At 45.8% G+C, this 26,557-nt stretch overlaps 1 protein-coding gene across 2 annotated transcripts in view; it reads left to right on the plus strand.

Annotated features, from left to right (window-relative positions):
- USP21 (ubiquitin specific peptidase 21) overlaps window positions 1–26,557 on the plus strand; it is a 508,323-nt gene that overhangs the window by 455,470 nt on the left and 26,296 nt on the right. For both annotated transcript variants that reach the window (XM_085637764.1, XM_085637765.1), the window contains one exon: window positions 18,081–18,195. In XM_085637764.1, coding sequence (XP_085493890.1) covers window positions 18,081–18,195 — 115 coding nt within the window. The remainder of the gene's footprint in view (window positions 1–18,080; window positions 18,196–26,557) is intronic.

Consider the following 26,557-nt stretch of genomic DNA (forward strand, 5'->3'; position numbering starts at 1 on the left):
TTCATCTCATTTATGTCTGGGCTCTGATGTATCTTATGACTCCTCTAATCTGTGTTTTTCTTTGGACGAAGTCAGTGAGGCATTGGCAGATAGTAGGGGTTGTAAAGCTCCTGGACATAATTGTATTGATTTGTAAGAATGGTGATCCTTCATATTATCGCCCCATATCACTCCTTGATTTTATGAAAAAAGTGGCTGGAGAACTTTAATGAACTGCCTGAAGGAGTGGGCTGAGTCAATAAAATGTTCATCCACTCATTCAAGTGAGCCGAGTCCAAACAATATACTATGTGATCTTCAGTATGGATTTGGCAAAGGCTTGGGAACAGTAGAACAGGGCCTCAACCTTAATTTACTCCTCTGCAAGAAGGGTCGCCAGTTTTTAGCATGTGTAGACCTATTGAGTGCTTTCAATAGTGTACAACACAGTAGATTATGGGTAATCTTATCAGATTTTGGGGTGGATTGGTTGATCATAGCCTTACTTCGAGACCTATACTCTATAGGAAAAGCCAGAGTACGTTACATCCTCAAGGGTGAATTTAGTAGCACTTTTGACATTGAAAATGGGGTCGGACTGGACAGCGTACTTGCACCTCTGTTATTTAGTCTATATATAAAACATTTAGAGTCTGCCTAATGCAGTAAATGTTGTTTCCCCCCCAGCCCCCAGACATGCATAGGCCTATACCTTGTTTGCTCCATGCAGACAATGCTGTCCTTCTGTCGCACACTCCAAGGGGCCTGCAGCAGTTACTTAATAGTTTTACAGATTTTATGTTTAATCTTGGTTTGTCTGTCAAAATATATCTTTGTTATGTAGTGTGGGAGGTATCTGCAGAAGTGTTGCAATTTTGGGGTAAACAGCACCAAGTTAGGTCTTGTACCGATCTCTTGTTATCTTGGTATTTTATTTGATGCCCGTGGCCTATAAACCCCAGCAGTTGAGAATAGACTGCAGTACTTTAATAATATTTCAGTACTTCTCAAGTTTGCAAGTAAGTTGGAGGACAAGCCAGTGAAAGAAATGCTAACAATTTACAACTCCAAATATGTTTCTGTAGCCCATCACAGGGCGGGCATCTGGGGTTTAAAAAATGTTAGTTCGCGCCAGATACTTGAGAATAACTTTTTAAAGAATTCTTTAGCTGTCCCTACCAGTTGTTCTACCTTTATTTGCTAAGCAAAGCTAGGGTCCTGTTTAACTGATTTCATCATCATACAGCCCAGTTTATTATTATTTTTTAAATCGTATGATTTTGAATGACTGTTTAAATCTAACTTATTCTGATTCTTTTTCTTGGGTTAAGTTTGTCAGATTGTTTTAAGTGAATCTGGATCATCCTGAATATTTTGATTCACCCAATGTTTTACCTAAAGTGTGCAGAAGAGACCTAAAAAGGCACTGTCTATCCTTTCTTAATGACCAAAGATTCTCCAAGGAAACGGCCAACCAGGTGTTATTAAAAATCAATTTAAACTGGTTACTGATATGACTTAGCCGCACCTTACTACCATACATAATCAGCAGCATAGGTCCCTTAGGACACGCCTTAAGCTCGATATTTTTCACCATTTACTCACTATTTGAACCATTAATGACTGGTCATCGGCCTTGATTAACTGCACCTGCGATGGTCTCTCGACTCATTGCACCTTGCACTGTTTTTCTGTCCTTATGCCGTTTACCACTTAAACCTTACATTTTACCTATTCTCCCTGACCACAATTTTAAGCAATGTCTGCCTGCTCTGTTGTTTTTTTACAACAATTGAATTCCCTTGTGATTTGTTGTAAGGTGTCTAGCTTTTTATGGTCTGTGATACGGTTAAGAAAAAATCTTAGAACTTTTTTAATGATTTTTGTTTTGTCTTTTATTTTATTTATCTTGTTTCTTCATGTATTTTAGGTCAATTGCCTAGTGATAATGTACTTTGTATCTTATCTTCATGTTTGTTTTTATGGTTTGTAAAGAAACAAATTGAATAAAGCTGATATGATGATGATGAGTAAGATTTCTCTACACTGTGTTGGGAGTCTCCATCCTGTTTTGGGTCATGTGCTGGCATAATCTTCTCACCAAAGAGGTGCAGCTTCCTTGCTTGAACTGCATGGGCTCACCATCATTTCATTAACGGTCTGATAAGGGAAGAAAAAGAGATCTATCACTGTAGTCCCCACTCATTCCTCATGTATTTGAAGTCTAAGCACTTTACTTTATGGTCCCCATGATCAGTGAAGTACTGACCTTTCCTAGACTAGGCTGGTGAAAAGTCCAAGCCAGTGCTTAACTTGCAAAAAAGATTTTTTGGGGGGGTTGGGGGCATCGCTGGTAGGAGCAGCCAACTGCTGGCACTACCCCCTGCACTCATTGGTCTCACACATATTATTCTGTCTATTTCTGTGAGACAATTCTTACAACAACCCTATAGTTATATACAGGAGGCTATCGGGGAGACTTCAGTTAGCGCAGGGAAGCATTCACATACTGATGGATATTTCTAACTGAAGATTCCTCACGAATATCCCTAGGCACCAAACTGTATTTGGAGATTTTCTTGCCATTGCTCCCGGGGACTATGCTTGAATGAATGCCAAGGATATCTGGTGTCGCCAACCTGTACCTCGCCAAACACCACCAAAAGACTTGAAAGGGCGGTCCCCGATCTAAGGCGCTCTAACCTCATTCAAAATCGGATAGAACTCTGCCTTTACTTAAAAAGCTCCCCTTTCCTTTTACTTCACACTCCGAACACAGTCAACATGGTGATGGGGATGATGAATCCTACTATTATGAAGAGATCAATTTTGTCATAAAACCTTAGGACACCACCGGTTTAGACACTTCCCAGGATACTGGGTTGAACAATCCCCCCTATCCCCTCCACAGAGGAGTCTGCTTTATTTTGCTGTACTGATTAGACTGGCTGCTGAGGTTTAAGATCTGCAACTTCCATCTGGAGAAGTAAAGACTAATGTCCTGGTAGAAGCCCTGCAACTTGAGCAGACTTTCATAGAACCACTTCTCCCTTTGGATTACCCCTGATGGACATACTGAGGAGTACTTGGGCCAGACCGGCTTCTTGCCCACCAGCCAAGAGACAGGTTCCCAGAAAATACAGACCTGCTCCTGGTAGATCTCATTTCCCTATGCAACACCCTACGCTTGAAAGGTTTGTGATCCAGGCGTCAATGAGTAGGTTCAACCCCAACCCGTTCCCTACTACGCCCCCTGATAAAGAATCAGAACTTATGGAGGCATTCGAGAAGAGGATATAATCCTCTGCTAACTTCACTTTGTGCTCAGCAAGTGCCATTTGCATCCTGGGATGATATTCTTTGCATTGTGAAATATGGTCAGCGAGCTTTTGCCAACAATCCCAAAAAACTCTGCACCAATCTTGCATAGATTATCCAGCATGGTCAGGACGCGGTGAAGTACGTTATCTACTCTAGGCTGGACTACACTGACTGCTTGGGAAGGGCAAATATTACCAGTGTGAGGCTTCAGCACGTTTGTGGATGAGATCCACAAGCTTCTCAAGTGATGTAATGGTCCTAAAAAAAGGCAGGGGTCAGGGATCAGGTCGACAAAATCCAGGCCCTCGGGGGCAAGGCACTCTTACCTCTATGCTACTATCACCAAGTCTCTTTACCTTGCCCTCGGTGGCACATGGAAATCTTGTAGGAGCCAGGATAAAGTATTGCGTCCATGGGTGGCAGTGCTTCACATTCAACAGCTGGGTGCTTCAAATAGTCCAGCAAGGTTATGCCCTTCCATTCCTTTTAGATCTGCCACACATTCCACCAAAGTGATTGTTGGAGGACCATGTGTCCATTTTGTGGCAGGAAGTTGAGGCGTTTTGGAGAAGGGTGCCTTAGAGAGGATCCCAGCATCAGAAATAGTGACTGGATGTTATTCTTGTTATTTTCTGGTGCCGAAGAAGGACAGAGGCCGCCTTCCTATTTTAGACCTTCACTATCTCAATTTCTTCCTGAAAAAAGTATCGCATGAAGTCCTGCCTGCCCCGGATCCAAAAGGCTGGATGCTAGTGCTGGACCTGCTGGTCGCCTATTTTCACATTCCCATCATACAATCCAAAGTCATTACCAGTAGTTGATGGTGGGCCACTAGCATTTTAACTTGCCAGGCTCCCTTTCTGCCTCCTTTTGGTGTTTACGAAAGTGATGGCTGGGTTTGCAACACTTCTTCAGAGGTTGGGGAGACCAGTTTCACCCTACCACGACACCTGGCTGTTAAACGCTAGCTCGCCACAGTCTATTGTATACCATCTCCTGACAACGATGAACCTCCTACCTTTGTGGTTCTCGATCAACATGCCAAGGTCTCAGCTGACTCCTTCACAGAGGCTTCTTTTCATCTGAGCCATTCAGGTTACAGTGCAATTTCCAGTCATGATTCTGATGTTTCAGTCTTATTCCTGGATCCCAGCGAGAATAGCTCTGAGACTTCTCGGCCTCCTGCATCCTGCTAGTGGGCTGTGCCAGATGGAACATGAGGGCTCTGCTGCTGTCTCAGTACCTAGGGAACCTGGCCGATTCTATCCTGGTTTCAGAGGAGATTGCACGGGATCTACATTGGCATCCTCCAGGCAATGTACCATGGACAAATATGCTGGAACTGTGGCCTCTGGGCCCTCATTGGGGGGCCAGGAAACCCATATGCCGGACAATGCAGCAATCACACAGTCGTGGGACACGTTGGAAACCAACAGTAGGTGCGGACGTTATGTTACTTCGGCAAGATCTCCGAAATGCCATGCAGCGTATCACAGAGGCAGAATCCCGCATCCCAAATGTGGAGAACACAGTGGGCACGTTGGCGAAGAAAGTGTCCACCCTGGAATCACTCACCCGGGGCCTGGCAACGCGAGTAGAAGATGCGGAGGGGCATGCCCGCCGCAACAATCTCCGCTTTATCGGATTTCCACAGGGATGCGAAGGAAATAATGCAGTGGAGTTCCTCGCCACGTGGCTAAGGGGTTGGCTCATACCTGACTCGCTTTCCTCATGCTTTGTGCTGGAACGCATACACCGTGTGCTGCTACAGAAGCCACCGCCGGGTGCCTGTCCTCGCCCCACCATTGCCCATCTTCTTAATTATAGGGACAGAGATGCAATCCTACAACAGGCAAGAGCGAAGGACTTGTCTTACATATGATTCTCAGCGCATCCTAATATTCCCTGATTACACCAGGCTCGTACAGCAGCGCAGACAGTCCTTCCTTGGGGTTAAGGCTCGCCTGCGAGGTCTCAAACTTCCATACTCCTTGTTGTACCCGGCTCGTCTGCTAGTGGCATACCAGTCATGCACATACTTCTTTGAGTTCCCATAGGAGGTGTTCCAGTGGCTTGAGGAGACGGTGCGGCTTAAACCCCGCACTCCACCCAGGATTGACTCAGACTCATCGTCGAGTGGACCTGGTCTCCTGGGGGCGGATGGCAGATAGCGACGTCGTTCACGATCTAAGAAGTGGTCCAAGACTCTCAGCAAATTCAGTAAGAGCGACTCTGAAGATCAACCAGAACCCTCAGCGTCCTAAATGATCTAGCTCCAAGAACTGTAACTATTCATACCATTTGACACTTACTGTATGTTCTATTGCAGGCTTGCATTGTGTATTAGAGTCCCTGACCTTCCGTTGTTTGTTTCTCTATGGGCAAGAGACTCTTAGGAGGGATCCATTGGCTGCTCTTTGCCACTACCCCCTGGTGGGGTCTTGTCCCGGATCATGCAGCGACAGATACTTCCATGTTTGTGAAGTATTGGGGTGAGGGGGTTATTGGCTATTTCGTGTGGGACTATTTGTTGTTTTCTTTTAATGCCACTATGTCTTCTATTATGTGGGATTCTGGGATTGTCACTGTCGCTCAATTCACTAATTTCCTTTACATATGCCACTGCCAATCATGCCGCAGGATTTAGCTGGGGTTGGGAGTAGGGAGCTCCGAGTCATTAGTTGGAATACAAATGACCTACTTGATAAGATCAGGTGGGGAGCTGTACTGCGCCAGGCTAAGCGCCACAGGGCGAGCATTCTCCTCTTGCAGGGGATCCACTTAATGGGCACCAAGACACCCTACCATCGACGGTTTTGCTTCGCACACACCTATCACGCCTGATTCACTAGAGGCTCCTGGGGGGGTTGCAATCCTTGTATATCGCAGCGTCCCCTATGTTCATAATCGAACATGGTTGGACCCTCAGGATAGATTGATTGTGATACATGGGACCCTGTATGGAGAACCCATTGTTCTGGGTAGTGTTTACGCCCCCCCTCCCCTCATGGTTCCTTGTTGAAAAATTGACGTCGCTCTGGACTGAACCTCCATCGGGGTTGACCCTGGTTGGGGGAGATTGGAACGATGTTATGTCCCCGTCACAAGATAGGTGGCATGCCACGGCCCGAGTTGCAGGGAACCAGGACTCTAAACTATTGCCCTTAGTTCAGGGATTGGGGGTGGGTTGACTCGTGGATGACCCTGCACCCCACCATATGTGCTTATACCTATTTCTCTGGAGCTCACGAGTCCTTCTCTCACTTGGAATACATCTTCCTCTCAGGGGCGCATGCTCATAGATTGACCGCGGCCGAAATTCTCCCCAGGGGTCTATCTGACCACTCACCGGTGTCCCTCCTCTTGTCTCTAGATCCCAGGCGCTCCCAGTTTGGGTGGCGTCTGTCACGTGGCTGCTACGCTATGATACCTATAGGGCGCATATACATAAATCTCTAGTGGATTATCTACTACTAAACACAAGCATGGTTGACTCTCCAGTCACTCTATGGAGGCAATGAAGCCCACTCTCAGGGGAGCAGATATTGCCTTTTGTACTGGGAAACACCGACCGCACCGCAACAAGTTGCTACAAATTGAGGCTCAGCTGCTCGATCTGGAACGCGCAGGTAGGTACACGGAGGGACGTGTTGTGTGCAGGCAACTGTTAAACGTCCTCCCATAGTTGGATATACCAATGGGGGGACCAATCTAGTGTCTTGTTGCATTGTCTGTGTCAACAGACACTGCCCCCCCAGTCTCTCCCCTGCATACCTGATCCCGATGGGATTGCTCCTATGGACCCAACCGGCATCACTGATTGCTTTGCCTCGTATTTCGCAGACTTGTATGCTCCCCATAAAGTTCTACCCGCGGCGTTACTCCAGAAATTTATCAACGACTTTCCCCCTCGAGCCTTGCATGATGCGGTTCGGGTCACGTTGGATGCTCCCTTGTCGGTGGAAGAACTGCTGACTGGGCTGCTTGATATGCGCGCGGGAAAGGCGCCAGGCCCGAATGGCTTTCCCTGTGATTTTTCCAGAAATATCATCCGCAATTGTTAAAACCTTACCTAGCGGAGAGTTGTGGTCTCCCGCCGGATTGGCCGTATGCCGAAATGGTTGTGTTCTTGAAGCTGGGACACCCTCCGGAACAATACTCGTCATACCGCCCGATCTCCTTACTTAATGTGGAGGCTAAACTCCTGACCAAGGTGATCGCCAACCACCTTGTCCCCCATATCACGGGTCTGGTTCACCCGGATCAGGCAGGCTTTATGCTGGGCCGTGCTACGCGACATAATATCTGGCATGCACACAATGCTATAGCCGCGGTTGATAGGCCTGAGACCCTGGCCACCCTCCTCCTGGCGGACATGAATGAGGCCTTTGACTCCCTTAGCTGGACTTATCTCTTTGCCTTGCTCTGCTGTTTTACCAGTGGCCCCCGGCTTCTGAATCTTATCCACCTGCTGTATACAAACCGGGTGGCCGACTCGGTTTCCAGAAGTTTTTCTATCTGGCGGGGGACGCGCCAGGGCAGCCCACTTACCCCTTATCTATTTGCACTCGCCATGGAGCCGCGAGCGGCTTGGATGCGATAGACCCGCAGATGCGCGGTTTGAATGGGTGCCGGGAGTTTCCGTTCGTATAGCACTATGCGGATGACGTCTTGTTTTTTCTCACAAATCTCGATCGGACTGGTCCGCGTCTTCTTCGTGTTATGCAGATCTTTGGTGAGACCTCCGGCCTCTATATGTAGGTGGGTGAGGGTTGGCGTCCTTTCAATAGACATACCCAGGTAGGTATGAATAGTTCTCTCTTTTTTCAGTTACTCCAATAACTGTTTTCAAATCAAGTTGTTTGGATCTGAAGCTGAAATGGCAAATTGCCCAATTAATATTCATTAGCCAGGTTGTTCTGTGCTCCCTTTCGAATGGATATTTTGTGACGCAAACTAGCAGTACACAGGTCACATCTCAAAGTTACAGGTAGGTTGCAAAATGCTGCACAGTTTACACCTATTTACAACCTGCCTTTCCTTACATTGGGCCTTGTGTTTGGTAAATGTGGTGAAGTTCCAGGGTTCATAGTTGTTCGTCTGCTCTCATTCTGTCCTGACCACCAAAAGAAGTCAATCGTTGCACACGAGCATATACTTCTAGGACGCGCAGACAACATTTCTAGTGTTGAGAGGAGGAAGGAGTGTGAAAAAAGAAACATAGTTATTAATAAGTGGGAATAAAACTGAAACTTCACCCTTGCAGATAACCTGCTGTTCCCCTTAGCCTTCTTAACATCTGCATTTTCCAGCAGCCTACCAAGGGCTTTTTGTTGTCCTCTAGTTGTTCAGGACTGACTGTGTTTCTCAACAATTAGATGTGGACCTTTCTTCATTCGGATCCAAGCCCTCTTCAGCAATACATCACTTCAATACGTCAATGCCAATTTCATGAATTGTAGCTTTACTTTTCAGAGCACGCTGGAAGCAGATGTCTTCCTCTGTACTTTAATTCTCACATTCCACGGTTCAGCTAAGCTAGATGGCATGCAGTGGTTGGTTTATGAAAGGCATCAGAACATAGAGAAGCTGATATCCCAAAGCTCTGTTTAGTTTTTCATCGAAGAGCAGTGTCCTTCCATTCCAGAAACTGTCAGCTCTTCATCTGGAGCTCCACTTTGGATCTTTGCTATGATGATCTTATGATTTCCTTTGCAAGAAGAGGAGGACAAAATTAATCCTTAACAGTGTTCTCTCTAACTTTTTTTCACCTGTTATCCAATATCATCTAACAAAATTGATGGCGGCCTCAATCTTTGGCATCATGTCCAAAGAAACAGAGTAAGTGGAAGAGGAGGATCCATGACCATTGTAACAGCCTTAATTTCAAGTGTTAAAATTTCTTAAGCCCGTTCACCTCTTATATTTATTATATGACCGTTGAGTGGTCAAACAATTAACAAAGCAGCTAGGTTCAAAGAATAGCTTCCAAACCGTCCCCGATTACCAGCTTGGTGCTCAGTCTCTGCATTACCAGCTGCTAATGGTACTACTGCAAGGTAGAAACAATATAATAAAGAAACCGGGCGCACCCAGTTCCATAAGTAACAATTAAAAAGTCCATTCTGATGGATACATCTGCCAGTGGATTCCTCACCTTGTGAATATCCCCTGCGCCAGCAACATTCGGAAACTTTTGTAGCAGTCCACGCCGATGAGGTCGAAGACGACGTCACAGAGGCACGGCTCCGCTCGCGACTCCGCTGACGTCACCGGCTCCATAAGAAGACCTCCTCGGCGTGATGACGTCAGTTCCCTTTTTTCCGCGCCGACGACGCCAACGGATTTCGGGAATCGTTACTGGTAGCTTTACCTGTTACTTTGTGTTTATTCTGAAGATTCTCTGTCTTTCTTCGAGAATGTCGACAAGGAAGTCTGGTTTTAAGCCTTGCCGTGAGTGTGGCAAACACATGTCCATCACTGACCCGCATGACGATTGCGTTTGGTGTTTGTCCTCGGACCATGACGTTGGAGGTTGTTCGAGTTGCAGGAAAATGAGCTCGAAGGCTCTTAAGGAGAGAGAGGCAAAGCTCTTTATCGCCCGGATGAAGAAAAAGGAGAAAAGAGGTAGAAGAAGATCCAGGTCGAGGTCGAGGTCGGCTTCCAAGTCGACTTCGGGACATGCTTCAAAGAGCAAGAAGCATAAGAAGAAGAGGAGGCATTCGTCGCATCATAAGGCTTCGAAGTCGAAATCACCTGCTCGGCGTCGAAGGGAGTCAGTGTCTCCTTCTCCTGTCCCGGCTTCGCCTCCGGTTCCATCTTCTCCGGTGTCTTCGCCGGCCCCGGCTGAATCCCCGGTGCCGGCGTCCTCTCCGGCGCCGGTGCCATCTCCAGATCCTGCAAGTCCTCGGGCTCCGTCTCCGACTCCGGCCCAGGATGAGGATCGTCAGGCTCCGGGTGAGTCTGTGACGCCGCAAGTTCCACCGTCGGCGCCGGCAGGCCCGAGTCCGGTGTTACCTGACCAGTATCCGGCTTTCCCTAATCCAGGTCAGGACCCCTCGCATTATCTCAATGCAATGTACGGGGTGTTCTCTCGGGCCATGTATACCTCTGGTGCACCGATGGGTCCGATGGCTTTCAATCTGGGTGTGCCGCAGGTTTACCCTCAAGCACCATTTATGCCGTTCTTCCCAGCGACGCCGTCTTGGCAGATGCCGGCGCCGAGAACATAGACGCCGCTTCCCTCTTCGCCGGCGCCGACTTGACCTCGTTCGACGCCGGCTGCTCCAGCTGATCCGCGTTCGACGCCACTGCCGGCGCCGTCGGATTCGATCACGGCGCCGCCGACGCCGCAGGTGCGGATCCGTTCAAGAAGAGAGGCGCAGAGAGTGCTGGAGGAGAGACGCTTTCTGATGGATGAGGCTGAAGAGGGGGAATTGGTCGAATCTGATGAGGTGTTCGACGAATTGAAGGAGGCAAGTGGTCTGGATTTGTCTCCGGAGTGGGAGATCACTCCGCCATCGGATGAACCCTCTAAAGACGCGGCACCCTATCATGCTGTAATTAGAAAGGCTGCAGAGTTGTTGGACCTTCAATTGCCATCTACTGAATTCAAGTCCAATATTTTGACTGAGGTGTTGCATTCTCCAACTGCGGTGTCAGAGCCTCTGTTGCCCTTTAATGAGGCAATTTTGGAACCTGTGCTGGATGTATGGCGCAAGCCTTTCTCAGCTCCTGCAGTCTCCAAGGTGGTTGCAAGAAGGTATAGGGTGGCTCCAGGGGATCCTGATTTTTTATCTTCACACCCTTCACCTGAAAGCCTAGTAGTTCAGGCGGCTTGTTCTGGACGGTCGAAAGGTGCATTTCCTCAAGTCCCAGGGGACAGGGAGGCAAAGAAGGTGGACCAATCGGCCAAGAAGGTCTTTTCATCAGCCAGTATGGCATTGAAATCTTCAAATGCGACTTGTTTGTTGGGGCGCTATATCCATGCGCTTATGGACTCTGCTAAAAAGTTGGCGCCAAAACTGTCAGAGGAGGATAGAGGAGGCTTCAATGAAGTGCTGTCGGATGCCCAGGCGGCTGCTCGCCAGGTTATACAGAGTGGCCTGGATACAGCAGACTCAGTTGCCAGGGTCATGGGGTCTTCAGTTGCCACCAGGAGGGGTGCATGACTTAAGTCTTCCGAGTTCTCTTCGGATGTCCAGACAACTTTGTTGGACTTACCTTTTGATGGGTCTGGTCTGTTCGGGAAGAAGGCTGATGCTGCTCTCGAGCGCTTCAAAGAGAGTAAGGCTACGGCTAGGTCGTTGGGCCTTCAATCCCAGCCGAGGGGTACTTTTAAGAGGTACAGAGGCTTTGGAAGGGCGAGTTTTCGTTCCTACAGACCAACTCAGCAGCAGCAGCAAGGCTCTCTGTCCAAGGGATATAGAGGAAGACTTAGAGGTCGCTCACGTGGCCGTCAACTCTCCTCCTCCTCTTCCTCAGCCCCTCCCACCACCGCAAAACAGCCCTAGATTCGACATTCCGGATCATGCTGGTCCTGTGGGGGGCTGGCTTACCCATTTTCTGCAAGATTGGGAATCTGTAACTACAGATCTCTGGGTTCTAGATCTTGTAGAAAATGGGTACGCCCTTCCCTTTCGGGAATTCCCTCCAAATTATCCTCCTTGCCAAGGGGCTTGCTCGGAGGACCACCGTCTTCTCCTGCAGGAGGAAGTCCTGAAGTTGTTTCAGAAGGGTGCGATAGAGGTGGTCCCAGAGCAGGAGAGGGGTCAGGGATGCTACTCCCGGTATTTTCTGATTCCGAAAAAGGACGGCAGATTGCGTCCGATATTGGACCTCAGGATCTTGAATCTTTATCTGAAGCAAGAGAAGTTCAAGATGCTCACCCTTGCGCAGGTTCTTCAGGCGCTGAATCAGGAGGACTGGATGGTGTCGCTCGACTTGCAGGATGCGTATTTTCACATCCCCATTCTGAAGTCGCACAGGAAGTATCTCCGGTTTACGGTAGGGTCGCAACATTATCAGTTTGCGGTCCTCCCGTTTGGTCTTACTTCGGCACCACGAGTCTTCACAAAGGTGATGGCGGTGGTGGCAGCCCATCTCAGAAGGTCGGGGATTTCGGTTTTCCCTTATTTAGACGACTGGCTGATCAAGGCGGAGTCGCCAGGGAAGGTGCTGCTCCATCTGCAGGATACAACTCAGCTGTTGTACAAATTGGGTTTTTCGATCAATGTGCCCAAATCTCACCTGGTGCCCTCTCAGCGCAACCTGTTCATAGGTGCGGTACTGGACACTACTGTGTGTCGAGCATTCCCTCCTCCTCAAAGGATTCTCGACATACAGGAAATGATTCCTTTATTTTTCAACGGAGCGGTCGTTCCAGTTCTGAAGGTCCTTCGCCTGCTCGGTCTGTTCGCCTCCTGCATCCTGTTGGTCAACCATGCACGCTGGCACATGAGGGCACTCCAGTGGTGCCTCCGCAAGCAGTGGTATCAGCACAGGGGAGATCTCAGGGAGTCTGTGAGGATCTCCAGAGAAGCTGCAGCGGATTTGTCTTGGTGGAGCGTGGAGGGCAATCTGTCCCAAGGAAAGCCCTTTCATCTACCTCCATCGGTGACCACGGTGATAACGGATGCATCCACTCTAGGGTGGGGTGCTCATCTGGGGGATCTGGAGATCAAAGGTCTTTGGTCTCCAGAGGAAAGGTTGCTTCACATCAACCTTCTGGAGTTACGGGCGATACGTTTAGCACTCAAGGCCTTCCTCCCTTCCCTGCGCGGTCAGTCTGTTCAAGTCCTGACGGACAACACTACCGCAATGTGGTACATAAACAAACAGGGAGGAGTGGGGTCTCTTTGTCTCTGCAGAGAGGCCCTGCGTCTATGGTCCTGGGCTCGGGACCATCAGATTTGTCTGATGGCAAATCATCTGGCCGGTGTTCTGAACGTGCGTGCGGACAGTCTCAGTCGGCAGTTTTCCGCCGACCACGAGTGGAGGCTCCATCCGGAGGTGGTTCGTCACGTCATTCGGACTTGGGGGAACTCCTCGGGTGGATCTGTTTGCCACCCGCGAGAACGCGCACTGTCCGTCGTTCTGCAGTCTCCAGTATCCGATGCAGGGAGCGTTGGGGGATGCGTTTCAGTTGAGTTGGGGCTCTCGACTCCTTTACGCGTTTCCTCCCATACCCTTGATTCCTCGGGTTCTGAGGAAGATTCGCCAAGACCGGGCCCAAGTCATATTGATCGCCCCGGATTGGCCAAGAAGGGTGTGGTATACAGATCTTCTCCACCTCTCCTCGTGCCCTCCGCTCCGTCTCCCTCTGAGGGCAGACCTCCTCTCGCAGTCGGAGGGGCAGGTTCTACACCCCCACCTCCAGAGCTTACACCTTCATGCCTGGAGATTGAACGGGGCAACCTGAATTCTTTCTCTCTCCCTCCAGATGTGGTAGACGTTATTTTATCGGCCAGGCGACACTCCACCAAATCCATATACTCCTATAGATGGTCTAAATTCGTTCTCTGGTGCGGAGAGAGGTCAATTGATCCCTTGAAGGCTCGTTTGTCTAATATTTTACAGTTTGCCCTTTCTCTTGCTCAGCAAGGCTTTGCTGTGGCTACTGTAAAAGGATATTTATCGGCTTTCCTATGCCTGCCGGATCAGCCGTCCTTATTTAAATCACCTATTGTGCTTAGGTTTCTTAAGGGCCTCATGAATAAATTTCCTCCTACTCCCTTTATTGTACCTCAATGGGACTTAAACCTTGTACTGACTTATCTTATGGGTTCTCCCTTCGAGCCCTTGCATAAGTGTCCCTTGAGACTGTTGTCTTTTAAGACAGTATTCCTCATTGCAATCACCTCGGCAAGGAGGGTAAGTGAGCTTCAAGCTCTTAGTTCAAAACCCCCATTCTTGACTGTGCATGCTGAACGAATGGTGCTCCGGACCAGGGCTGCGTTTTTGCCTAAAGTGGTAACTCCCTTCCATCTGGGGCAATCCATTACCCTTCCTTCCTTTTATCCTCCCCCTCACCCTTCCAAGGAGGAGGAGAGACTTCACCGTTTGGACCCTAAGAGGGCGGTGAGCTTTTACCTGGACAGGACAAAAGACTACAGGATTGATGACCAGCTCTTTGTGGGCTTTGCTGGCTGCAGAAAGGGTCGTGCGGTGCACAAGCGCACTCTGTCCAGATGGATTGTACTATGCATCAAGATCTGCTACTCCCTAGCTGGTAAGGAGCCTCCGGAGGGTTTGAGGGCTCATTCTACCAGGGCAAAGTCTTATACGTCTGCTTTATCTAGGGGTGTTCCTGTGGAGGACATTTGTAGGGCGGCAACTTGGGCCTCCCTCCACACCTTTGCAAAACATTATTGCTTGGACACCGAGGTGAGGAGGGACGGGCATTTTGCGTGATCCGTCCTTCAGGACTTTCTGGTATAGAAGGGTGGACGCCCTCCTCCGGGAGTGGGGACTGCTGTGGAATCTATTCACAAGGTGAGGAATCCACTGGCAGATGTATCCATCAGAAGAACAAGTTACTTACCTTCGGTAACGCTTTTTCTGGTGGATACAGTATCTGCCTGTGGATTCCTCACTGACCCACCCGCCTCCCCGTTGTCCATCCTTCTATACCTGTGGTTCTATGCCTGTGATTCTATTGATGGTGTTTCAAAGGTGTTTATCACTGTCAAAGGCATTTTGTTATTTCTTGTGCTTTGTTACTTATTTTCCACACTGTGTGTGTTCATATGCATTTTGTGTACTGTGTATACTGTGTATATATATTGCTGTCAGTCCGTCCGTGTGCCTCGAAGGCACGGAAAAAAGGGGCGGAACTGACGTCATCACGCCGAGGAGGTCTTCTTATGGAGCCGGTGACGTCAGCGGAGTCGCGAGCGGAGCCGTGCCTCTGTGACGTCGTCTTCGACCTCATCGGCGTGGACTGCTACAAAAGTTTCCGAATGTTGCTGGCGCAGGGAATATTCACAAGGTGAGGAATCCACAGGCAGATACTGTATCCACCAGAAAAAGCGTTACCGAAGGTAAGTAACTTGTTCGTCCAAGCAATGATATTTCTTATTTCGTCTTTATTGATTTCCAGATAGTCATCCTTCTGTTGCATAACACCAAGCACAGCCACAGCCAACATATTTCGTTCTACTGAACTTCCTCAGGGCTGTAGGTATAATGCATATAAAAATATATACAGTACATGTATATACGAAGACATACACAACATTTACTGTAGAAAACATCCCACAACAAGCAATTTGCAAGACATCACTATTCACAAATTGAACACAGCACAATTTTGTATAAAAGGCAATTTATCAACGTTCATATACATTGGTATTTAAAATTACAACCATTATTCTCCTACATCACTAATTTGTCGTTTAGTTTGGAACAATGTAATTACAACAGTATAAATACATACATTACCAAGAAAGCTATATCATATATAGCATAATCACAACAATTTGAATGTATATGTCCCAAAGAGAAGAATCCATACTAACTTTATCTTCATCGCCCCTCCCCCCCACGCTCATTGACCTCCATTACTAAAACAAAACAGTCTAGTTTATTAATGTAGAGATATTTTTGCCTCCTTAGTCTAAAAACTGGGGTAGCAACACACACAATTGAAAGGTTTCTAAATAAAGGTGTCAGTATTACATACTATATAAGCTGGAATGTCATCTATATTATCAAGGTACTTCAAAGAACACATACATGCTGATCCAATCTCAACATCACCATGCAGTACGATCCTGCATGAGTAATTTCCAACTTTCAAACGTGTAGTAATATGGTGATTCTTAGATATTCTTCACCTCACAGCCCCATATTTTGCGGGAAAACAAGTGTCACGTGGACACCTAGTAAGATAAAGGGATTTCTTATTCTTTTATCTAAGTAACCACCAATCAAAGATTGTCACTAAATCCCAACAAGACAAAAAAAGAATTATTTAATCCGATTGCATGCCACACCTCCAACATACAAAAGACCATTTTTACAAATAACGCAACTGACAAAAGTTCACTACTCCAGTAATCCGGGATATAAACCACGTCTTTTGCAAAGTCCAGCCGCTGTCAGTTTAAGAAGCCAAAACTTCTATTGAGTATAATCCTACACACACATTCTTGAAAGGGCACCTCGTATAAATACTCAACCAATCGCACACCCTAGCAACAAACATATGTTTCAGCATATCAGTACTCATGTCCAGGCTAGGGATGGATGAATTAGAGTAGCTTACGCTTGTCAATATAATAATCATATTGTTGAAAGACCAGCACGATATAATCATTGCCTAAAATCCAAATTATACATGCCATAATCTGTATCCTATGTCCAGACTGGCACATCGAATAATTCCATACAAAAGGGGAACACTGCCATAGTCGGTAACTTTATATTCTCCTCCCCTAAAGGTATTTGTGTACTGCTCAGTGTAACCAAAGAATATATGTCACATTCCGTGCCTTTTTTAGATGTCTAATACCAAAGAATTCAAGTTTCATCTTAAACTGTATCCAAACATACAATTTTATATTGACATTCTACAATGTCAGCAGTCTGTCAAATCAATGTCTGTTGTCTTATCCTATATCAGTATATAGATAGGAAAGTTCATTCTTAAAGGTAAAGCTTCACTGTGCGTTTTTTTTAATTGGTCACCCAGATCAAGATCTATAACAAGTAACACGGTCTCGACATGGCGCACCACATTGATAAATCACACAGAGGAAATGTAAATTACCCAAAATCCAAAATTCCCCTAACCAAAGTCTGTGTCCGATATCAGGAGCGGCACATAGCGTTCTAGTATGAAAAGGGAAGCGCCACCATTCCTCAACCGCTTTAAACTCAAAACATGCCAGTGTCCCGCCCCAAAATCATCAAGACATAACAATTTTAGTACCATCTTTCAATTGCTAACACAAGCTAAAATAAGCGCCAATTTACTCTGTATCTGAATCAGCAATATACTATTAACAACATACACGTCACCGTAATAAATCAAATCAGCATGTTACACATACTTAGGCAAATTAAGGTATATATCGAATTATAAAATTGCGACATGATATCCCATTTTTAATCATGTCAGACAGTATTATTACTAATCAGTGTTAGACCCTCTAGGTAAACCAATACGATCTGGGAGTTGGAGGAGGAAGCTAAATCAACAGGTAGACACTGATAGTATATTAGTTCAGGCAGACCCACTAAGTAGGCCAATTTCCATTACTGGAGCAAGACGGTGAGCTCTAATTATAGATCTGCCTTTGCTCTTACTTTAGGCTTGCTCACTTTGTCCGTGCCAGAGTCACTTGAGTTATTTGCTGATTTTCTTTTCTTTCACCAGTGTTTACATTTTGCTCAATGTCTAAATGTGATTGTGGTAAATTAACCAGATTTTACTCACCCACATTGCAAAGCTCACCTTTTATGGATTTACAAAGTGACAGATCCATGAAGGTGATTAACCTACCTATGTCTATTGTGTAGTGATTTGTAGAGTTTGTCTTGCTTCCTGAGGCAATCTGTTTTGTATATGTTGTTAATGATGCTCTGGGTACGGTGTAAATGGTTTGCCCATTTACGTTGCCATCATAAAATGAATATTCGGTTGTTATAAGCAATGTATGTTGAAAAATATTTGAGGCTGTAAACCTTCTTAATTATACCAGATATCCTGTTGCTGTGGAACTGATATACTGTTTCTGGATGACCTAGTTCATGTTTTTTTTTGTTTGTGGTTGCAGGTAACCCTGTGTATAATCTATATGCTCTGTGCAACCACTCAGGCAGCGTGCACTATGGACATTACACCGCCTACTGTAAGGATCCTTCTGGCTGGCATATCTACAATGATTCACGGTAAGGCCTGCTATTTTTGTTGGCACCTTCTCTAGCGTAATGTTTTCCAATATAAGATGGAAAGTAGCTGTACAACTGAGAATGTAATAGGGTATCAGTAACCAATGCAAAGGTGTTGGAACATTTGTGGTGTTTATGAGCATTGATGCAGTATCTGGTTACTACAGTCAAACCATTAAAGGCACTAGGAGTGTTCAGAAACAATTTGGTGGATTCCTAAGATTAGTATTGTTTATTTATTGTGCCTCATGACCACAACTACCTTATATGAGGGCCGATCATACAATTCATTTAAATAATGTAGTGTGAGTCTATAGTATATAATCTATAGTTTTCAAATAATTGACCCGGCATACAACTTGCCTTAGAGATTTACATGTTTATCATAATAAATCCGTAGAGTGAAATGTTTGACATTAGAAAGTAAAACATGAGCGTACCTAGTTTTGTTAATCTATAGTTCAAACTTTCAATTTTCTTACAAACATTGAAGCACTCATAACAGATGGTATAGTTAATCTATTTTGTCTGGATCCATGGGATTTTCATAAGTACACAACGTCTGCTGCACCAGTGTCCTTATTGTGCTTCAATTGATTCTGAGATCCTTCCTGTACTTCTTGCCCCTCCTCCATCTTGAAGGCCTGGGGTCAATCTCCCATAGATACCTTTACAACCCTTCTCAAGACCAAGTGCTCTTGGTTAGGTAGTGGACCTGGTTCATTGTAGAGGTTCTGACATTGTACTCAACAGGAGCATTTCTATATGCTTTCCCTCCGAGTGATCACTTCTGTTGATTCAATCCAGTGGCTCTGGCGTAGGTTTCCCAAGTTTGATGCTTCGATCCACTTCACCTTCTACAGATAGACCACATCCAACTCCCCTTCAAGAGAGGCATTCCTGTTCTAGAGGTAAGGAAGAGTGGATACCTTTCTAACATCATTCATCTTAAATGTCCGATTCCTCTGGAGTTGAACTTTCAAAATTTTGGCTTCCTCTTAGAGAATGTGGAGGTACTGGCACTGGCCAGTAGGTCATCCACAAGAACACGATATTCAAGTATTTGGTTGAGGTCTGCAGAATCTTTCTAAAAGGATAAGTAGGGCATGAAGAGATACTTGATAAGCCTGTCACATTTGTTCCTTCAGTAAGCCATACCTTCAACCGTGGTACGTTATATTGGGTATCACCAGGCCCAGTACAAGTACTTATAAAGCCATTGACATCCTGCAAAAATCTTTGTTAGGAGGACCACGTTATTTGGGCATCAGTACATGGTTCAGTACGTAGTACGGCCGCTAAAGGCCTCAGTACAAGTGTTTCTTTAACTATGATGGAGTCTTTATTAGGAGTTACAGTCCTAATTATAATTATGAAATCTGCCTCAACTCTGCAGATCTGTGATGTTACAGCTGGTAACATCTGCTAAAACCATGTAACATACTGGCATTACTGATTTTCCTGGTAGTTCATTATTTCTCTGGGGAATTAAAGGGTTAATCCCAGTTAATGGCCACGTCCTGCTTATAATTATGAGTCTCCCATTAACGGCAACTCCATGGAACATGGGTAATAGGGAGAAAACTAAGATCTCATAATGAGGCATTTAGTGGCCAGTACAGAAAACAATGGCCAGCTGCAGAAGTAACCTGCAAGACCTTTGTGCCTCAGAGCCATTCACAGTGTTTCCCAAGGAGAGGGTTGTTCTTCAAATTACTCTTCTTGGATGTGATTTTCATACTGTACTTTGGTACGGATTGAACTAGGGACCTGTGCTTGAGTTATAACTTTTATGTGACAATTCTTGAATGATCATGCCAATTGAACGACTAATAAGTCCACCACTGCTATATAGTTAACATCATGCATCAGACTCTGCTACACTATGCATGGATACCAACCTCCTTCCACTGCAAGGCATACAACACCAGACATATGCTGGTCATCTACGGTCAGCCAATGCCATGCTGTAGAACATGGGTACCCGCAAACACTTTCCCGGGGGCCGAAAGTTTGGTCTTAAGTTTGACTGAGGGCCGCACTGATGCCAGCAGGGTGGTGGTTGCTGAACTCAATTGCACAATGTGGAACCAGAGAATCTGGGATGAATCCCGGCTTCCCCACTTGACCAAATAGTGTGATCCTGAGCAATTGTTTTACTTCAATTTCCTTCCTTTTTCTTTTCATTATCACGTATAAGAGGATCTTGAAATAAAATAATTAAGGATGCGTGCTGTGCAAAACCTTTTCCTGTTTTTGGATTTAACCACTAATGGCAATGTTGTCTGGGTGCATGAAGGTTTCAAAGTTCATGTTTGAATGCTATCACTTTAAAAAAAAAAAAAAAATCTGAATGCACTTCTATAATCTGATTTACAAAGGTGATTTGGTTCTGCAGGTTAATTAAATACATATTTTTAAACGTTTGCTGTCTACAAATTAAGATGTTTCTACGTTAAGGGGTGCAGTATACCATAGATACTTCCTTTTTTTCTTTTTTTTTTTTTTTTAACTGTAAGTAACCTTAAAATATTTTTTGTAATGTTAGTGCTGGGTCAGTAAACACAGCAGCCAAGTGCTACTGTTATCCCAAGGGAACCACATGTAAAAGTCAGGCGGGCCGCATGCGCCCCTGGCCCGTACTTTGAGTATCACTGCTCTAGAAAGATGTAAAATTTGACAAGAAAGTTTCTGCAAAAGCTCTGTGCCAAGCTGCCTACTTTATACCTCCTCCCTTTTTGCACTCACTGTAAAAGTCAATGATGTAAGAGTAGAGTAAAGTTTCCTATATGACAGCTCATTAACTCTTAGTCTGTCAGGTCTTTCCCGTTATCACTGCACTCTCACTGACCATTCTGGCATCTTTCAGAAAACTCATACCAATGAGGGCTTTGTTTTTTCAAAATTGAACAGAACTGGTGGGGACCCATACATATACAAATGGGGGCATGCTCCCAAGGGCACACTCAGTACTGGGCATGCACGGCTATGTATTTAAGCACCCATAAGATCAGTCTCCTGTTTTTCTACTTGGTTGCAGGAATGCCCACAGATTGATAATGGAAAAAAAGCCTTCAGACTAAAAATATACGGTAATTTTACACAATGTTCTTGGGGGAGAAAAACTACATAAACATCTTAATTTGAATCACCAAGTGCTGTGGTATAGCTATCAGGTGAAAATATGCTTAGTCTTTTAAGTGTTTGCGGGACTCATCAGAGTACACTTTATGGTAATGTGGTTGTCTTCTGTGTATGATCACCTGGAATCCATTCCATTTGAATCCCTAACTGGCAGTAAAAGTTGTAGAGAAGTGAAAGGGATGCTTTCAACATACTATAATAAGTCATATTAGACTTCTTTGCAAGTTAGAAGTGAATGCCTTTATCTTGTCCCCTTCATTTATGACACATTCTCATCAGTTCTCTATTGTAATATTGCTTGTATCACAAATGTGCTACTCAAGCGGCACTATTTTATTTCAGGATTACAGTGTTGTCTGTACAGTACTTGGAGAATGTGCCCATTTTCCAATGCCTTGTTTTTCCATTTACATTTGCTCTGAGCATTTAAAGCTTTTGCTCACAATATGAGTGGCTATAGATATGCCTGCTCTGCTCTGCATACTCCTGCCATCAAGTGTTAGACTTTGACGATTGTAACTTGTTTTTCTTTGAAGAAGTCTTTCGAGTCGCAAGGTGTAGTGATTCTTCCCTTAGTTCGGAATGCACATGGGCACCGGCTCTATTGTTAAAGTGTTTTTTTTTGTGCCATCAGCTTCAACATGTACTGATCAGGCTCAATGTTTGGCACCTAATAACACTTACCGTCAGGCCTTTAACTCTTCAATTACCATTGTCATGGAACAAACCTAATGGATATCTCTTCGTAGTGTGGGCTGCACTTTGACTATGGCACACCAATGCCTCCGTCCCGGGCCTCGGCCCCCTCTCAGAGCCTATTGCCCCTCTTCTCCGGTGCCCCCTCTACGAGAATGTCAGGTCAGTGATGGAAAGGGCGCCTTTCCAATACTGCCCCCACTGCCACACCAACTTTTCCTATACTGACCACCATCAAGTCTGCAATCTCTGCCTCTCCCCCAAGCACGATGAGACTACGTGCCAAGCCTGCCTAACCATCTGGACGAACTAGACCCTTCAATACTGAAGACAATGAAGGTGGGCCCATCAGAGAATGCAGAGACGAGACTGTGACAAAACCACAACATCTTCGGGAAAAACAGGAGGGACGGGCAGAGGCCAACCCTTCCTAGGCCCAGCTGGTGCAGTCTAGTTTGGAGGCAAGCTCCCCCTCCGAATCTGAAAGAGAAACACCAGGACCACATGGTTCAACCCCATGCCTCCCCGGCCTCCGCTGAAGACTTCAACTGTGGTATGGTCCCGACCCAGTCACAATCCACGGCCACACAGCGATTGCGTGGGCAGGCGAAGCACCACCCTAGTGTAGGTCAGGCATCAAGCTCAGAATCAGCAATGGCTTGCCTTTGGGCCCTGGAAGGCATCGACAAAAGCCTACGGAGCTGACACCACTCCCTTCTCCGGCCACAAGGCCACGCATAAGCTGCGGCATTCCTCGGAAACAGCTGGCTTGTCTACTCTGTCATCATAGATGATGCTGAAATAGATTTCAGCACCAAAATGACCCCTGCACTGGCACCGAACCCCACATCGGCATTACAGTCAACATTGGCGACAAAGACCTTAATGTTGAAGGCACCCTCAATGCTGAAAACGTATTGGTGACAAAAGTGCCATCGATGGCTGTCATCCCAGGGCTGCCTATTCTCCAGCGCTTACACCAAAAGCAGCTCTTTATCCACGCGCGAACTGGGAAACTTTCTATGAAATTGCCATCAAAGCCCCAGGACACTCTGCAAAGTAAGAAAACGTTATCCTTTGAGAAGCAAATTGCCTTGGAACCCATACCTCCTCCAAAGCGACATAAGGATGAGGCTCTAGCCACCCTTCTGTGCACGACCGCCTCCTGAACCCAGAGACGACCCCTGGGATGAAGAGGTCGATATCTCAGGTGTTATAGACCGTGATCTGTAATTGGCAAAACCTCTGCGTCCTGATGACATTACCTTGTACCATGAGGTTAAACATAGGGTGGCTTCTTTAATAAAGTAGTTATGCACATCATCCAGGAAGACAATGACTCATAGTCAAAACCCTTTCAAAAGACACAGCAAACAGTCTAGTCGCTTCCAGTGCTGAAAGGGATGCTTAAGACTTTGTTCTGAGACATTCAAGGAGCAAGTAAAGGCTTGAGTCGTCACACCAAGGGTCAATCAAAAAGTATAAACCCTTACCGAATGATCCCCCCCCACACGTTCTTCCAGACTTCTTCATGGTCCAATTGGCACAGAAACGTGCCAACGTACAGAGTACAGGGGACACTCCACTTCCTAACAAGGGCAGTAAAGTTTGACACAACAGGGTGGTAATACAATCAGCCACACACTGGAGGATTGCTAACTCAGTTGCACTGCTCTCCTGTTATGACAGGACCCATTGGTAAGAGATAGAGAAGCTCCTCCAATACCTCCCTGAGCAGTATAAGCACTGTGGGCAACAGCTCGTTACGGCGGGTGAGACCATCTCAAATGCCACCATCCGCTGCACCCTCAATGCAGCTGCCATCATCCTGGTCAGGAGTCATGCTTGGCTCTGTGTCTCTGGCTTTAAGCCAGAAGAACAGCAGCAGCTGCTAAACGTGCTGTTGGATGGTGAACACGTCTTGAGACACACAGACAGATCAGATGCTTGAAAAGTTTAAGAAAGACACTGATGCAGCCAAGGTAACGGGTGCCCTTCAGGCACACACTCCATGGGGGTTCGTTTTTAGGTCACAGTGCAGGTGGAGGGCAGTAAAATCACTTCCCCACACTCTCCTCCCTCCTACCAGAGGCAGCAATGACCATATCACCAACAGTCAAAATGTGCGTATTCAACACCAGGGGCACAGAAGGCTCAGCCACAGGAGCCGTCTCCTCCAAGCAGTGACTCCATTACATGCCCACTCACCACCACCCCCTCCCCCCCAATGAAACTACAGCTTTCTGGGGACGACTACAGGGGTTTCTCCTTCATTGGGAAGGGATCAGTCCGACCAGTGGGTCCTCTCCATCATAGAACTCTGCATCTGCCTGGAGCTCACTGCAACCCTCCAAACATTCCACCCTTCAGGCACACCCTCCCCGCAAATTCCCACCGCCTTCATCATGAAGAGGTCCTGGCGCTAATTCTCTAAGGGGCAATAGAACCAGTGCCACTTCAACACCACAGCAAGGGGGCATATTCCCTGTACTTTCTGAACCCAACAAATGATGGGTCTCTAAGGCCTCTAACTCCAGCCCCTCAACAAGTACATCCTCTCAGAACATTTTCACATGGTCATATGCAGGAAGTAATCCCCTGCTACAGCAAGGTGACTTCATGACTGCACTAGATCTGAAGGACTCCTACTTCCACATACCCATCCACACCACTCACTGTGGTGATCTATCTTAAGTGGACAACATTATCAGTTTGAGATATTACCATTTGGGGTCACTAGTGCCCCCAGAGTATTTACATAGTGTCTTGCTGAAGTAGCCACCCATCTCAGAAGGAGTAGCAGCAGTCACATATTCCCCTACTTCGATTAGCTGATCAAGAGTATAATCAAGCAACAGTTTCTCAAGCACTCCCAAATGACCATATCATTCATCTTCAATTTGAACTTTGTTATAAATATAGTCAAGTCCCACTTTTAGCCCCTTCTGATCCAGCCCTTCCTGCATGCAGTCCTCAATAAAATAATTGGCAAGGCTTACCCCAGTCAAGCATTGGAACAAGCATCCTAGCAGATACTGTCTCTTTTTAGCCAAATTGTCAACTAAAGGTCAGAACAGTTATGTGCCTTTTCGTAATGATGGCCTCTTACGTAGCATATCAATTACCCTGATCTTTGGGCTATCCAGCTAGTTCGCAGTGGTTTCTTTTACCAGGTTCAGCACAGTGTAGTATTGATACAAACAGATATAACCGCTATATATTTTTTCCAAAAGCAAGGTGGCACGCACTCACCGCAGTTCTCATGCTGTTGGCATTGGGTTTCTCACCATTGTATACACCTCCTGGCACAGTACCTTTTGGGAGTGGACAAAGATTTTGCAGACCTGCTCAGCAAGATGTGGTAACAAGTCCACAAGTGGGAACTCCACCCATAAGTCCTAATCCCACCGTTGAGGGTTTCCTGAGCTTGATCTCTTTGCCACCGCCCAAAACACAATATGCCAAAGTTTCACTTCTAGATTCCAACAGTCCATGGGCAATGCTCTGTGGACAAACTGATCAGAGATAGGTCCCTACGCTTTTCCTCCTCTCCCGCTCCTTCCGTACATGTTCTGGAAGCTTCAGCAAACCTCTCTCACATCCTGTTGGCTTCCGCCCACATGGGCCGGACAACCATGACTAAAAGAAATTTGCCTGCCATGCCCAAGACTTATTTCAGTCGCAAAAAAGGACCACTGTGCCTCTCCTTGGAAACATACCCATAGTTGACATTCGTAAGGCAGCTAAAACAGTCCACTTCACATACATTCACTAAACACTACCGTGTGGATGTCTTAGCACACAAACAAGCAGTTGACCAAGCTGCACTCAGTCAAATAACTTTATTCGATCTCAAGATAAGATCGTAAAAGTACATTGCATCATAAAGTGCATTCTCCCAAAATATCAGGGCGTCTAATTATATTTTACAAAACATATCTAATCGGAATTTACATAAAATAATTTATGCACAAATGACAATTATAAAAGAAATAAAAAAACAGCTGTTTAGCAGTTAACACCGTCCATGAAAGACTTCCAAAATAATCCCAATTCATAATATAAAATTCATGGTTCAATATAAAATAGTATTAAAAAAGTTCAAATATATGCTCAGTTAGATGAATGCATGATATTAAGACTCTTTTAATCTCCTAGTCATTATTGACAGAGGTAAGATGCAAGGCAGTGGCACACAAGGTGCTCAGACAGCATTTGCAAAAATACAGAGCAGGGCGACAATGTGTAAATTTGTATTATCGCATGGGAGGAAAAAATAACTTTTTGCAGTGTGACAAAATTTACAAAATAAAAGAAAATGTAAATTGGATTGTGCGGAGGTTCCATCACATGGACGAACAGAAATTTTGTTTGGTGAATAGGTTCCCGTATGGTAGCCTATCATACACTATATTTAACTGGAATCTCACCAATATAAAACAATATTGCATATTAGTGACAAATGCTAAGTAGGAATTTGCATCAAAAGGAATGGAAGGTAACCCTGAATATAATATTACCA

This window comes from Triturus cristatus, chromosome 12 (assembly GCF_964204655.1).
Source record: "Triturus cristatus chromosome 12, aTriCri1.1, whole genome shotgun sequence".
NCBI lineage: Eukaryota > Metazoa > Chordata > Amphibia > Caudata > Salamandridae > Triturus > Triturus cristatus.